Genomic DNA, 15000 nt, shown 5'->3' with positions numbered 1-15000 from the left:
AGCAAACAGAGAAAAGAAATTAGTATGCGTTCGAAGTGAGCGGATTTTTATGTGTGTTTTGAGGGCATTTTGAAGCCCCCGTGAATCCAGGACATCGATATCGTGCCTTAGCCGTAGATAGAGGAAGGAAGCACACTACCACTACAACCAACCAGGTACCGGTGGTCGGGGAGGATTGCAGAGCATTACATTACAGGGAGAGCAACGGGTTGGTTTCGCTAACATTCACACACACACACACACACACGCACACGTACACCAGTGCACACATTCCACCATTTGCACACATACACACACAAGCCAATGTACAACACAACCTAGCGCTTGGTAGTGATCAATCGATGGAAGATCAATGGCTCCGATCAAGAGTGATCATCATTTCACCTCCATCAATGGATCACGGAGGGCGAGGATGCTGCTCTGTACAAAGTGATCCCAGTGGGAGGGATGATCGCTACTTGCTGCCATTCATAACCGACTACCAAACGGTTGCAAACACACAGACACACACGCTCTGTACACCCCTTATAGTAATACCCAGTACGAGAAGACGAGAATCGCATGATCGAGAGTAGTACACCGAGAGATAGCGAGACATAAAGGCAGAGACAACCGTTACGAGTGCGACAGAGGGCGATAGAGAGAGAGAGAGAGGGAGCGAGAGAGCGAGATAGAGAGAGAGAGAGAGAGAGAGATAGAGATGCAGCAAGAAGCAATGCTGGAGTTTGCTTAGAAGGAAGCATCTCTCTGTAATCTCTGTTTCCTGGGGTGTCTCATTGGTCTGTTTGATTTGTTTCGTTTTCCTGTTTTCCTGCTGCTTTGGAGAGGCGTCGTGAGGAGTGGGGAGTTTGTTTGTTTCGTTTTGCTGTGGTTCTAAAAGGATTCGAGTTCCCATCACACTTACTTGGTGCAAGCGTTTCGTGAAACTGTGACTGTATGCTGTGTCTTTTTTCATTCGGGGTTTAGAGTAGAGTAGAAAGAGTTAGTAAGATAGTGGAAACACTTTCGAAAGAAAGCTGGAAGTATCCGAGAATAAAGAATAAAACATGAAGATAGCTCCAGCAAGACGTGGAAATGGAAAATGATGTACAATGTGTATGGAAATCTGTTAAAACAGAAACAGAAATGGAAACGAAAACAACAACAAACAAAAAAACACAGAGTCACTGAGTTGAGAGAAGAGATAGATAGAATGAGAAAGTGATAGCACAAAAGATTTGCTGTCCGGTGCCGGGTTCTGTAGCTTGAGTTGAGTTTGCTGGTTTGTGTTTTCTCGTTTTCCTTTGTTTTGCTGAATGTTCGAATGTTTGGCCAAGTATGGTTGGTTTGGTTGGGGGGGTTTTCGGTTGCTTTTTGATTTTCTTCGAAATTTAAATCCAAAATCGCGTTACGTGCAATGGACGGGGACACTCCAGATCTTCCAGAACCGTACAGCCGTAGAAAACAGCCAGCTCGGTACTTTCCCTATCCCTTATCTGTATGATAATTTGTTTTGCTAATTACAAACATGCGTCTACTGTGGCTAAATAATGCGCTCTATTAGCTACACAACCACCAATCAGTGCTAAATTGGAGCTAATATCGACTCAATCCACTCAGCAAATAGAAGCTAACACCATGGTGTTTCGTGAAAGTTTCGTAAAATCGAAAAGAAAAAAAAACTGTAAAACAAAATTCATGAAGGTGGATAGAAGCGAATAAGTGATAGGAACGTTGTTATGATAAATCAATTCTCTTTTCACCATCGGCAACAGTTTCACATAAGATTGTAACAGTGGATCATCAATTTGTTAAAATGTTGACAAGCAACTGTGCATAAATAAACGAAATAAAACAGAAAACATCTGAACAACCATTGCTGATGGTGGTGAATCGGTTCCATCCAATCATCATGACAAAACCAGTGCAATCTAGATAGAATGGCCTACTATTACTACTTGCTATCACTACTACGCTACTTCCAACGAACGACGAACAAGGGAATACGACAGGCACAGTACACAGCCACAGTGTGTGGTGGGACAGAGCAGCGCACATTCAAGATACAAGGGGCGGAGCGGGACGGTTTTGCTTTTCTAGAGGATAGTACTAATTGGTGAGGGTGAGGGGTGGGGAGGATTTGGATGATCTAATCGTTTCTCTCACCCTTCAGCTGTCACTTGCGCTTTACGTCGAAATACGGCACACGCACGCGAATCGTATGTCGGAATTGGCGTCGGACTCGTAGTCGTAGTCGAAGGAGAGAAGGTAAGGACGCAAGGACTCGCGCGGTGGTCTCGCGAACACATTCGAGGACATTCGTTCGTGGGTGGTTCGGTCGGTCGGAGAAGAAGAAGAAGAAGAAGAAGAAGGAGGGCGACGAAGCAATTTGGTTTTTTTGTTGTTCGCTTTGTTATTGGAAGAAGAGGAGGGATGCAATCCATTTCTCCGTTTGCCATTTCTCTTCAGCATTTCACGCGCCGCATCTCGAAGAACGTTGTGGTCGTTGAGCGTTGAGCACGCAACTTTTGTCTCATTGCATTGGCCGAAATCGTAGCACTATCGTGATTTTGTTGGTTTGCTATTTGTTTTGTTTTGTTTTGTTTTCTTTTTAACATTAATTTAGATTCCTTTTTCTTTATAACTCTTCTTACTCTTCCTTTGCTACCTTTTGCTGCTCTTTTACTATCAACTCACACAACGCACTTCGGATTAATACTTGTTAGGGTGTTTCTCTCTTTTCTCTTGTTTAACTTATTCCACCTTTTTTTTTTTGTTTGTTTCTTAATATTTCCTTCCTTTGGATATGGATATGGAGTGTGGGATTATACATACGAAGGACACCATTTACCCGCCGGTTCCTTCCTCCAAGCGCATCGCGCTGTCTGCGCCTCACAAATGGACGGCCCATACCGGCAGACCCTGGTATGGAGGTGTGCTTGTGCCATCCAAAACAAACAATTAAATCAACAAAAGCAATCCAAACCGGGACCGGGGAAAACAATCGCCCACCCGAAAACCAGGCACAAACTGTGCGAATTTCCCCCAAAAAGGAAAACAGGATCCGCGCGGAATTTGCAGAATATGGCGCGCTCTGGTGTCCCTTTTGGTTTTTTTTGTTGTGGCTTTATTCACGAATATACGAATCTGCTGTTGCGGGGCTTTTGCGAAACATTGTAACATTTGCCGGCTACCTCGGGGGACTCTTTATGCTGTGGAAATGTGGTCGAAGGTGTGTCGAAGCTTAATTTCTTGCTGCGCACGGGGGCAGGAGCAAGTTTGTAGAGTAGAAGAGAGAAAGAAAAAGAGAGAGAGAGAGAAAGAGAGAAAAAACGGGAAAAAAGAGAAAGCGCATGAGATTTATCGGAACCGAACGAATGCGCGAAGCCATCTTTAGTGGTAATCATAGTAGGCGCTCCTTCAACTTCTGTCAAGGATGTTGACAGACTGGCGCTGGCGGAGATACGAACCACGGTTTCGTTCGTACAATTAAATCATACACACGTCTATCGCACTAAAAAGGAAAACGAACACCAAGCCGCAATATAAAAAAGGGAACAAAAAATAATTAGTGGCATTAAGAGACACACGGGCGACGACATTGACCTCTTAGCCAGGGATCGTGGGACGACCTCTGGCGAAAACAAGACCAACACAAAAAAACATCAAACCACCGAACGGAGCGAACGGAGAGGTAAAGCGCAATTGTATACTGAAAAAAAATAATCAAACATTGCGCCAGCAGGACAATACGAAACGGAACGGATTACTTTTTCGGACCCCGTTAACCCCCACCGGCTCCGTCCACGCTACCTTCGTCGGTCTTCCTCGCTTAAACGGTATTCTTTTTGGTTCTTTTCGATCGCTCGTTGGTACGATTTGGGCGGTTGGGGAAGTGGAGGAAGATCGTGATCGGTGGGGTGCGGCAGGCTTATGCCAATACGCACACATCACCACCACCGGAACCACCACAACCCGCACGGTGTGGGACTGTCTACATGTAATTCGCTATGGAATTGAAATGGATTGGACGACGAGATGGTTAGTGATGAGCGGGCACAATGATCCTCTGATGGTGACGGATGTGGTTACGAATGCCCTGAAGCATCTTCGCAGCATGTCGTTCGATACCCAGTAGCGTAGCTGTCTTTTCTTCGCCATTCCCTTTCTCCTTCCTCCTTCCGACCCTATTCCGACTATGCGTAGGGCTCACTTACCTACGATAATTGCGAGTATAACCAGACCGATGACGCCCATTATTATCATCATCTACAAGGGAAGGAAAAGTGATGTAGCATAAAGCATATAACGGTTGAGCCACTGGTGAGTGCGCTGTTACTTACTTTCAGGTTCTGTAGCCAGAATTTCCTCTTCAACTTGCCGGCCTGCTGTTCGAACTGTGACGCACCCTGCTGCAGCGCATCCGCTCGATCGTCCAGCTCCGATAGCTTCTGATCTCTCTCCAACACCTTCTCGACGTTCGTCTTCATGATATCCACAACCTATGATCAGCAATAGAGTGTGTAAGAGAGAGAGAGAGTCAGTGAAATAGGGGGGCGAGGAAACGGAGATTGGGAGTCCCAAAAAGTCTACCTTACCTCATCGACCTGTGCCTGCGTTTGCTGCAGTCGCTTCTGGGCCGCAATCTGCTGAGGCGTTCTTGGTCCTCCGACGATTCCGTCCGCTCCTGGCTCTCCTCCCGCTGCCGCTCCCGGCGCAAGACCATCTGGGGCCGACCTGGCCGATGCAAAAGGAAGACATAGGTTGGGTTGCAGCAGAAGCAGAAGTTAGAAAGACAAGCAATAGCAAACGTGTATACGTATTTGAAGGTCAACAACCATGATCAAAACATTTCCGTATTGTAAATCGAGAACAATAGTAACGCAATAGTATATACTTCCTGTTCTCTAACCGTCCATTCGAGTGGTGGCAGCAGCAAGGTAAGAAGGTGATATGCTCTAGATCGATTGGCGAATCACGGAAGTTCGTGAGAACCACAGCTGATCCACCGATCCTGATTCCGAATTTCAATAACAAAGTTCCTCCCAATGACAGTTTCCAAGAGCTGTTCCAAGTGTTTCCGTGGTTAGTGTGTAATGTTGAGTTGAGTAACCGAAACGAATGAAGTAAACCAGCGAAGCATTAACAAGGAGCGTTTTATGTTGCGTTGTTGATGTGTGTTACCTTCTATCCAGCGGATGTGTCACTTAGTTCTAGGGCAAGTTCTAAGGGATTTGGCGTGTCATGTACAGAGTTCAGAGGTAACCCCTCGACCCGAGGGCCAATTACTAAGAAGCTTACACGCACAACTACGCCAATGCAGTTGCGAACCGAAGTACCATTCCTTTTTGGAGCACCAATCTCGGCTACAACCCCTGCAGGTATTGTATAATAAACATTAGGCCCGTCCGTTCTAGGGATCCAGATTCCTACTTGTAACCTACTTCCTACTCCTGCTACTGCTGGTGCTTGTTTCTGCGTCGCTTTAGGACACACAAAAACAACAACAAGTGTTGGCCTATAATACCACTAGGATCATAATACCAGGAAATCAATACAGATTGGCCTGCAAAAGAAGGGGAGACCGAAGCGAGACAGTGCGCATGCGTCACGTGGCGGAAACCTCACCACCAGCCGACCAGCCATCATTGTCGTCCGGTCGTCCGAATGGCAAAACGGGAACGCTGGACCAGCAGCTAGCGCGTAGTGACAATTGAACCAACTGAAAGGGAACGGATCCAAGGCAAAACGTGCTAAGTAGCAGCAGCAGCAGAAGACGTAGAAGAAGCGAGGGCATGATTGCGAACGTAATCCACCATACGGGCCACGGTTGGTGGCCGTCTTGTGGAGCCTTCCGGGTTTTTGGTTGCGTCAGAGACCGGGGAGGGTTGGCTTGTAACCGGAAGCCCATACTGCAGTATGGGAAGGAAGACTTCAAACAGCAAACCTCCCTTCCTCTATACCGCCCACGTGTATGCAAACGAACTAATGCGACATTTGAAGGTATTTCATGAAGTATCGACACTTTCGGTTTCGCTTCCGACCTCCGGAGGGGATGGCGTGAACTGCATGCATGCTCTATTGGTTAAAGCAAACGAACCAAAACCTCCCAAACCTTTGAAACGAGAAACAGACAAGAAACTAGAACGAGATAGAAATACGAAACGGAAGGAACAGCGTAAAAGTGAACGGAGGAGCAGCGTTGGATAAAATGAACTTAAACGGAAAGCAGGAAACTGTAAAGTTGAAAGACAAAACTAGAAACTAGAAACTCGCTAATCAACATGCAGGTTAATGGCTGTCGTTGGTTGGTGTTAACGTCGCCTAGTCTGGTCGACGTGCTTCAATTCACTTACTCTGTTGCCTGCTGTTCTGCACTCATCTGTGTTCAGTGTACGTGACGGTTCGGTACGGTGTAGTGAGATGTGGATGTTGTGGGGAGGTTTATTTTGTATAAAAATGTTGTAAAGTAACGTAGAAGTAGAAGAAGATGTGTTTGTCGTGTAGCAGAGTAGGTAACGGTAACGAGTGCGAGCCCAGTTGGCAACACAAGAGACGCAATAGGAAAGAATAGAGAAAAAAGGATTCACATTATTCGGGTGGCATGACTCATTGAAAACGCGGATGATAAACGATGGTTGTGTGAGTGTGTGTGTGACCGCTCTGGTCTCTGGTGCTTCACAATGGAGTCATTTTTATTCATTTAAAAGTCGGCCAGCGCAGCAGCAGCAGCAGCCCATATTGAGACAGCTGTTTTGCAGCAGCTAGCAGCCAGCAGCTCGACAGGATAGGACAATGGCGTAAAGACGAGCAAAAACGGTTGCCTTTTCCTTGGGAGTAGCAAAGGAAATGGCTCCATATGACGCGCCTACATGGCGCTCACACCGCCCACACGGTCCCCGTTGTGGCGTGATGGCGTATTTATGTAAAACAAACGAACGATGAACGCCTTACCAGGAGGGAGACCGGTAGGAGAAGGTGGTTCCATTTCTGCTGTGGGCATTTGGAACCGAAAATCGATTTTTACATCTGCATCTGATGTCGTACCCTGATGGTGGTGGTGCTGCTGGTGGCTCACGTGGCGCTCTTGATCTATTTCCGTACCAGCCGGTGAGCTTATCGATAATTTAGCGGAACCGGTGGCGATCAAATTTCCGTCCCGGGGTTTTCCTACGGTTTTTCCCACTTTTGTTGCAATTTTAACGACGCAGTTCGCGAGGGCCAGGACTTCTTAGCCAAGACACACTGCTTGATTGGCATTACGCTAGAGGGCGAACGAGTTGCAGTCGCCGTTCTCGATGCTCATTCAAATGTTAAGAACAAGACCGTTCTTTAACAAACTTTTGCTCTATTGATTGAAATTAATTCTAAAAATCAACTGACAGATAAATAATTGATAGAGATACGAACATCATAGCAAGCCGATCTTCGTTGATCGTCAAAATATGCGTGTGTGGAGCAGCAACGTGCTCTTAAACCAAATCGAAACAGCTCAGCTCAGCCTGCTTTGTTTTCGATGAAAACATCGGCAACAAGGCAACTGTGCTGGCTGCGACTGCAACCACCAGTACGCACACACTCGGCGGGGGACGACTCTCCGCTCCACAACGAAACCAACACGACGACGATTGCGCGCGCGACCGTGAAGGCGTGTATCGTGGTGGTGGCCCCCATTGCGTGTTTGACATTGGAGCAGTAAAAAGCGAGCCGCAGCCGTAACAGGGAGAACAGTAAGAGTGAGTCTACCGAGCCGTGAACATCATCGGAAGTGCGCACACGGAAGGCGCCCCAAGCCCACTAGCAGGCAACACAAAGCAGAGCGATTAGCAGAGCATCCAGTTTACACAAGGAATCCTTCCATCCATCCACGGCGAATCGTAGCAGCCAAGATGTCGGACGATTACGATAAGTACGATCTCGAGATGGAGAAGCACATCCACTCGGGGCACAGTGGCAAGAATCGGAGCAAGAAGGAGGCGAGCGACCACACCAACCATCACGATCCGAGCGGCCATTCGCGCAAGATTGTGACCAAGCTGAAAAACACGGAATCGAACAAGAAGCAGCCAGCGAAGTAGAACGCTTCGCTGCTACCGTCCCCTATCCCCGGCGGAGTGTGCGGCGGAGAGAGGTGCGACGACGGTGCACGGTGGTGGACACATTCGGCTGTCTTTTGGCAATCGATCGACCGCCCGAACAACGGAGCATTCGGTGCAGAGCTGCAGAGAACTTGGTGCCAGAGAAGAAGACTCGTCGTCGTCGTAGTCGTCGTCGTCAGAGAGTCAGGGAATTTGGGATGGACGGCGAGGGATCCGAGGAGGCGGAGGAGGTGTTGTGTTGAAACAGCTGCAATCTGCCGTCGTCGCCATCGTGCACTGCCAACCATCCAACCATCCTTCCCTCCCCTTGTACAACGCGCTCTCGGGTGCGCTGCGCCAGGAGATGGAAGATGCAGGAACAGTAGCAGCAGCAGCAGCAGAAAGGCGAGGTTCCATCACCTGACCTCACCGCCACCGTCTGCCCTTACAAACGCACTCCCTCTTCCTCCTTTCAAGTCACGTCCAGGCCCCCCTGCCCCTCTGCCTCCTCCCATTATCTCGGTTAGACTGTAAATTCTGCTCCTCTCGTGTGTGTGTGTGTGTAGGAGGTTGGTGGTAGTGTCGTCGACGTGCCCCACTCGCGTATATGAATGCATAATTATTACTTTGTGTGTGATTAATTATTAGCTATACATCGAGGTTAATACGTTTTTTTAAAAGCTAATTATTATGTTTTAATAAATGTTAAAAATTAAAACTAAAGGAATCCTCTCCTTCCTTATCACCACCGTACGCGGTACGATGCAAAGCGCAAACACCGCTTGCTGAGTTTCTTTCTGTTGTTGTTTTGTGCGTTGTTCTGTTGTTCTCGTCGTCGTTCTCGTTGGTTTTCGCTTCGCGTGTTTACACCGAGCGTTTCGCAGCGACGCTTACTGCGACTTACCTATATCGCGCGCGCGCACGCCCGCTGCTTACTTAGCGAAGTTCTTCTTTCTCTCTGCGCCTTCTCTGTGCTCTTGGCTTGGCAAGCCATCGCTCGCGCACGCATTTCGAAACCGGTATGCCGTGTGTCTGTACCTCACCTCACCTTTCATGGCCTCGCCTCAAACACACGCACACACACCGCACGCAACCGGTTGCTACGGTTCTTGCAAGCGATGTTATTTGTTTGTTATTATCGCGCCAGCCCCACCGCGGATCTGCGCCGGCCTAAACAACTTTGCTACAAACTGCGCGTCGGTTTCGGGCCTTTTCTTCTTCTTCTTCTTCTACTTTCGGATCGACCGGCGTACACCGATGCCGGTCACGAAAATAAACATCCAAAAAAACAATATGATGTATATTATCTCATCACCGGGTACCGGGTGGTTTTAGGGCCCTCGCTTGTGTTTTGAGGACCGGGAGTGCATCTCTCCTTCAAAAGGCACTTCCCGAAGCCAATAAGCTAGGTGAAACACCACCACCACCACCACCACCACCGCGATACGGAGGCTGATAAGGGCCTTGCGCTATCGCATCACCAACTCAACCTATCGTGGCCTATTTAATCGCCCTTTTTTTATATTTTGCTTTTGCTGGTGCACCTTTCCCGGCTATCAGGAGCACATTTATTGCTGACTGGCCACTTGGGCCCAGATGGGCGCCCTCTCCGTGGGGGGTGGAGGGACGGACCAGATCGATCAGCGGTCGCGTCGTGTGTTTTGATAACATTTGGCCAACAAAAGAAGGGAATGGGACACTTGGGCGACTTGGTTGTGTCCTGCAGATGCCGAAAGCTTGCTGGCATCACGCGAGAGAAGCTTTCGCCCAAACCCAAGATTGCTGGTGCCTCGAGCCCGAGATGCGTATAAACGGAGCAGGCGCCATCAGGTGAGTCCGGTTGAGAATTGCTTGTTCGACGAAATCGTTGGCCTCGTGGCCGTTTGTCACATGATGCCAGCTCCCCACCCGTCCGGAACAGAGTAACGCAGAACATGAGCTGCTTATTTGGAGAATACATGAATCGTGGTCGCCTTGTTTGTTGTCGTCGTCGTCGTCGTCGTCGTGCTGGTCTTCCTCGATAAGAGCAGCGCGTTTCGATTGCGCCATTAGCACCCCATGGCCGCGCGTATGGTTTGGATGCGCGGAGGCCACACATTAATCGTCAGCAGAGAGAGGAACTGTTGTTGTCGCCGCTGTTCGATGTGCGTGTGTTAGATGAGGCACATTGGTGCAGCTATTTTGGGGGGGTCAAAAGCGGCCGTTGATCGAGTTTCAGTTAATGGGGCGATGGGGTAGTTAGAGCTGCAGCGTGTCTGTGTGCTACGAATGTTCCAGAATAATCCATTCCATTGATTTCCATTTTTCTCGATCGATAGAAAATTTAGAACCAAAACGGGAAACGACGCACGACGACAACGAACAGTAGGCTACGTAGAATGTGCGACAAGATGCAAACTCGATTAGTTGAAAATAGAACAACCAGTCTTTGGAATGCGAGAAGGAGCGCCGGAATCGTGCCCAGTTCGCTACCGCGACCGGCGGCTTCTTACTCTTTTTTCCCTCCATTCTATGCTCTAGTTCCCGAGGGTGTGCGAGGCTACGGGAGCAATAGCAGCTGCTGCAGAAAAGCTGCATCGGATTGCACGATGCAAAGTAACAGCAAACCGTCGTGGCTGCTGCTGCTGCTGCAAACGAACACTGATAACATCAGTGGAGTTACAAGCGAGTGTGCGTGTGCGCAGGAGGAAGTAGAACTCTCTTCTTCTTCTTCTTCTTCTTCTTCTTCTCTCTCTCTCTCTCTTTTTTTCTCTCTCTCGGTGGCTATCCTGGCGATTGAATTCCAGAATACAATTCGTTTTTCGATGGAGTAAGGTTTATGTAGCTTCCACGACATAAAAGCCATTCGTTGAGCATCGATTAGAATAGATATTTCCATTGATTTACAAAAAGGTTCCCCATTTGTCTTTTTGTCACTACCATAGAGTAAATTTAGTTCAATGTATTCGAACCGAGAGAGATCGAGAGCTATAGAGCGGTGGAAAATCTTTGCGAGAGAAAACCGGTTGACGCGAGAGAGCGAAAAAGGGGGAAACCATTTTCCCAAAGGTTACTTGCAGGTGCAAGCGAGATAGCACTACACCATGCAATGCAGCAGCAGCAGGATCGCACTCTTCTCTGTTGCTTGTGTGTATTGATGTGTCACGGATCCGCCTTGCGTACAACTTGTACGATTGACCACATACAAACACTAGGTAGCGAAAAGTATCCCAATTTTCACACCGTATTCCTTTACGTGGGGGGATGCATCCGTTAGGGATGATATTTTTCCAATCCTTTTGGCGAATTGATGATCTGAAGCATGACCCACTACTACTTTGCTTAAATGCTGATACACTTGCCAAGGAATACTTACATTTTCAATTGGATTTAGTTAGACACACACACACGAACGTCCTGTGCAGTTGCTGGTGAGCGCGGATGTCACTGGTATGCTGATCGACCGAGGCTGCTGCTTCGCGATGAGGCGTTTGAATTGGTGCTCTTTTTTTTGTAGACCAAGTGCTACCGGGAGTAGATGATTATGAACACACAAACGGACGCTGATTAGAATAGCACACTGGCACTGCTGATACGGGCGATTTCTTATGTTTCCCACTCAACATAAGCGCTCTGCCTTTCGTTTCCGATGCTCACTTTACCTCGCTCTTCACTATTTTCTACCAGGAATGGCCACTCGCTGCACTTTGATACTGTAGGGACGAATCCGTTGCTGCTGCTGCCGTTGCTCTTCTTTCCCCTTTTCACTGAAACTCACTGACACACGGAACACCTTGCTGTACACACACACTTTGGGGGCCTCTGGCTTTGCTGCTCCGGGAAGAAGGACGACACGTACACGTGCCTTGTGCACACACTTCGCAGCCTACTCCTTTTGATGCGCTCGCTGCACACACTTGAGACACGCGGAGACGCGATGAATATTCACGGTTTCTGCTCCTGCTGTTGCTGTTGTTGCTGCTGCTGCTTCCTGCGCACCCGCTGCGTGTTAGCTGACGACGTGACGCAAAGGACGAGGGAGGAACACTTCCAACATGAACTGACTTTTCCCTTCCGTCGAACGAGGCTGTGAAAATGCGTTGGAAAGTGTGGCAAATAAGGACGACGTTCTTGGACGGTTTGTGTGCCACTATTTTTGCACGTAACTGTGTGTGTGTGTGTGTGCTTCATTCGAAGGATTGGAAAACTTATTTTTGGGTGACTTGACGAAAGGGGAAGAAAGAGAGAGAGAGAGACAGAGAGAGAGACAGAGAGAGAGAGAGAGAGAGAGAGAGAGAAAGAAAGAGATAGAGAGACAAAGAGAGCGTACCGCTAGAGAGTGCGATAGAGATGGCGATAGCTCGCAGAAAGGAGCCGCGCAGCGAGTGTCCTTACGGGAGAGATAGAGCGTTCAGGAGTGTATGTGTGTGTGTGAGTGCGAGCGAGAGGGCGATAGAGGAATAGAAACAAAGTAGCGCTCGATGATGAAAACGACCATCAATGTCACATGAGAATTTCCACCAGCCAACTTTTTGGAATCGAATTGCATTTTCCACCCCGAAAGGAAACTTTCGGAAGTGCGGAAATCAATATCTTCCACATATTTTCCATTAGACTTAGTTTCCAGGCCTAAGATTGCCTTGCCCGAAAACTACTTAAATGGTGCCGAAAAAGGAAAGCAACAACAAGCGGCCAAGGAACGGAGGACAATCAAATATTGAACATGATGAGATCTGGTAGTGCTAGCTGGATGAGAAAAGGGGATCCTTTAGGGCGCAGAGGAGAAGCTTTCTGCACGCTGAAAAAGTTACGCAAAAGGCCTCCATGCGATGGAGCACATCACGGATTTGTACGGGTTTTCGAACACAAACGTCGACAAACGCTATTGTCCTGTTTGCGATTATCCTGAAGGATGGCCGCAAAAACACGGTCACGGTGATTTTTCATTGGTCCCAGCGAGCGGGTCAGCGTGCGCCCACGGAGTTGCCGTTATCGGGTGATATCATATGTGTGGCAGAGGTGGGCCGACAATGCAGATAAATGTGCGATGATACGTGTGTCTGTGCCCATGTGTGTGTGTGTGTGTGTGTGTCTGTTGTATGTGTTCGGTGACCATCCTCACGGCCAACGAGGACGCCTAACCAATAAACGGATGGACGGTGCGATAGAGACAGCATTATGAGCAGGATGGCAGGATTGGCAGGATCACTCTCCTCCGAGAAATGTTCTCTCTCTCTCTCTCTCTCTCTCTCTCTCTCTCTCTCTCTCTCTCTCTCTCTCTCTCTCTCTCTCTCTCTCTCTCTGTCTCTCTCTATCTCTCTCAGCGTGATTCGAAAAACCCCTTCTTCTTTTTCTCCCTCTTCTTCGTCAGCCACGGGCCACGTGAACAAATGTGGTGAAGAAAAGCTGGTTCCACGAAAAACGGATGACCAATCCAATGGAATGGTGGAAAAACTGGCTGCTTTTTTCTTGATTTCTAAAACCACTTGCCATGGAGTTGCTACCACAGCTGCTAAGGTTGCTGGTGCGTCCTAGTTGACGAGGAAAAGCGTGAGCTTTAGCACTCCATAGTTTCCGTAAAATGTTACTCATTGATCGGCACATCGGTTCCTTTTTCACGCAACGATACACATCGCGATGATGATGGTGATGATGAGTTCTTCGCAAATTCACCACCATTCGTCCAGGGCATGTGGAAGCGAAAGGAAAATTCGGAAAATGACCATTCTTAAACCTACTCACAATTAACGGGTCACAGACAAGCACACACACACACACATGCAGGCACGCACGCTACACACACGGTCACACCTCTGTCCTCTATTGCTGCCACCAGGGGGAAGTGCGTGTGTGTATGTGTGTGTGTGTGTGTGTGTGGCGAGGGCGCACTAAAAGGCAAAAATTGTGTAGGTTAAGGGGCGAACAGGGGGCTTAGTGAAGGCGGTTGACGATGAGGAAGAAGCACACAACACACGAGGGGGCCGAGGGGGGAGGAAGAGAGAAATAACCAAGCACAACCACCACCAACGTTACTGCACCTCGGAGGAACACACGACCAGTCGGCTTGCCGTTCAGATGCCGTTTGCGAGCCCGAACACCGTTCCGAGCGCTCAGCTAGCGTCACTGGATGCGGATGGATTGCAATTCAGCACAAGGGGAGGCAAACCGGGCTTCCAGTGGCGCATGCGGTATCGGTCGCTGGAGAAAAATGGTCCCCTCTTCCAGTGCCAGCGCGGTTAGGGTTGCCAATCAGGCCAGACCGACCACCGCGAGTTCACGCGCGTTGGTGCCACGCGATTTGTCAATGAGGTACAGGCCGCTGACGCCACAGCACCGAGGCCAGCATGAATGGCGGTTGATTCACGGGAAAAGCTAATCCGCTCCGTTGGAAGCGGGTGTGTGGAGGGGGTTCTCAGTGCGACGTGCGCCACGAACATCGGAGGAGCACGTTGGAAGCAATGCCATTTTCGTCGCTGTCCAGAAGGGAGGCCACCAGAAGCTTTCTGTGCAAACATTTGGAGCTTTCGAGCTATCGAAGAAACAGAACGAAGTACGAAGGTAAGTAATTCACTTGCAATGGGTTTCGATAAAAACTTACTTTACGCGACATATCACATGATCGATTCGCGAAATGGAGACGCCTGGTAAGCGCGATGGAGACGCATGGTAAGCAGACAAAAAAAAAATGGGTCTGAAACAACAAACTGAAACAAATAACGGAATAATAACGGCGACCCGTTGGTTATCGTTTTGTTTTACCCATTCGTTTCTTCATGTATAGACTTTATTTTGACTTTCTTTCTTTCGGCATTTTTGCTCTTACATTTACAATACACATTTGACATTACGCTTTCCGCTGCCTCGCCGGGGGTTCGCACTGTTCCCCGATCCCGGAGGAAGGCGCCTCCACACACCCAGTGGCCAACCGATCCTCACAATTCTCGCTGGCTGGCATGCACACGTA

General features: G+C 48.6%; 3 protein-coding genes across 9 annotated transcripts in view; 2 read left to right on the top strand and 1 right to left on the bottom strand.

Moving 5' to 3' along the window:
- The window catches only part of LOC125954955 (vesicle-associated membrane protein 2), a 16117-nt gene extending 2000 nt beyond the window's left edge, over positions 1-14117 (bottom strand). The window contains exons 1-7 of one of the 7 annotated variants that reach the window (XR_007469071.1): positions 11699-12186; positions 11413-11561; positions 6336-6361; positions 4578-4716; positions 4323-4481; positions 4197-4248; positions 2146-3234 (exon numbers count right to left, since the gene is read on the bottom strand). Coding sequence is in view for 6 of the 7 variants with exons in the window: in XM_049685673.1 (XP_049541630.1) it covers positions 4197-4248; positions 4323-4481; positions 4578-4716; positions 6336-6361 (376 nt within the window). In the remaining variant the exon portion in view is untranslated. Of the gene's footprint in view, positions 1-2145; positions 3235-4196; positions 4249-4322; positions 4482-4577; positions 4717-6335; positions 6362-11412; positions 11562-11693; positions 12187-14054 lie in introns of those variants that run through there. The other 6 variants (XM_049685673.1, XM_049685674.1, XM_049685676.1 and 3 more) reach the window with 6 other exon arrangements.
- LOC125954950 (transcription factor SPT20 homolog) overlaps positions 1-15000 on the top strand; it is a 90049-nt gene that overhangs the window by 55248 nt on the left and 19801 nt on the right. The window lies entirely within an intron of this gene.
- Positions 7665-8780, top strand: LOC125954958 (nuclear protein 1; the record flags this gene model as incomplete). The annotated part of the gene is made up of 1 exon (XM_049685682.1): positions 7665-8780. A coding segment is annotated over one exon (393 nt), but the record flags the coding sequence as incomplete, so codon positions are not given.

This window comes from Anopheles darlingi, chromosome 3, assembly GCF_943734745.1.
Source record: "Anopheles darlingi chromosome 3, idAnoDarlMG_H_01, whole genome shotgun sequence".
In the NCBI taxonomy this organism is placed as follows: Eukaryota; Metazoa; Arthropoda; class Insecta; order Diptera; family Culicidae; genus Anopheles; species Anopheles darlingi.
Note: the sequence above shows the minus strand (reverse complement) of the source record. Positions and strands in the feature narration are given on the sequence as shown.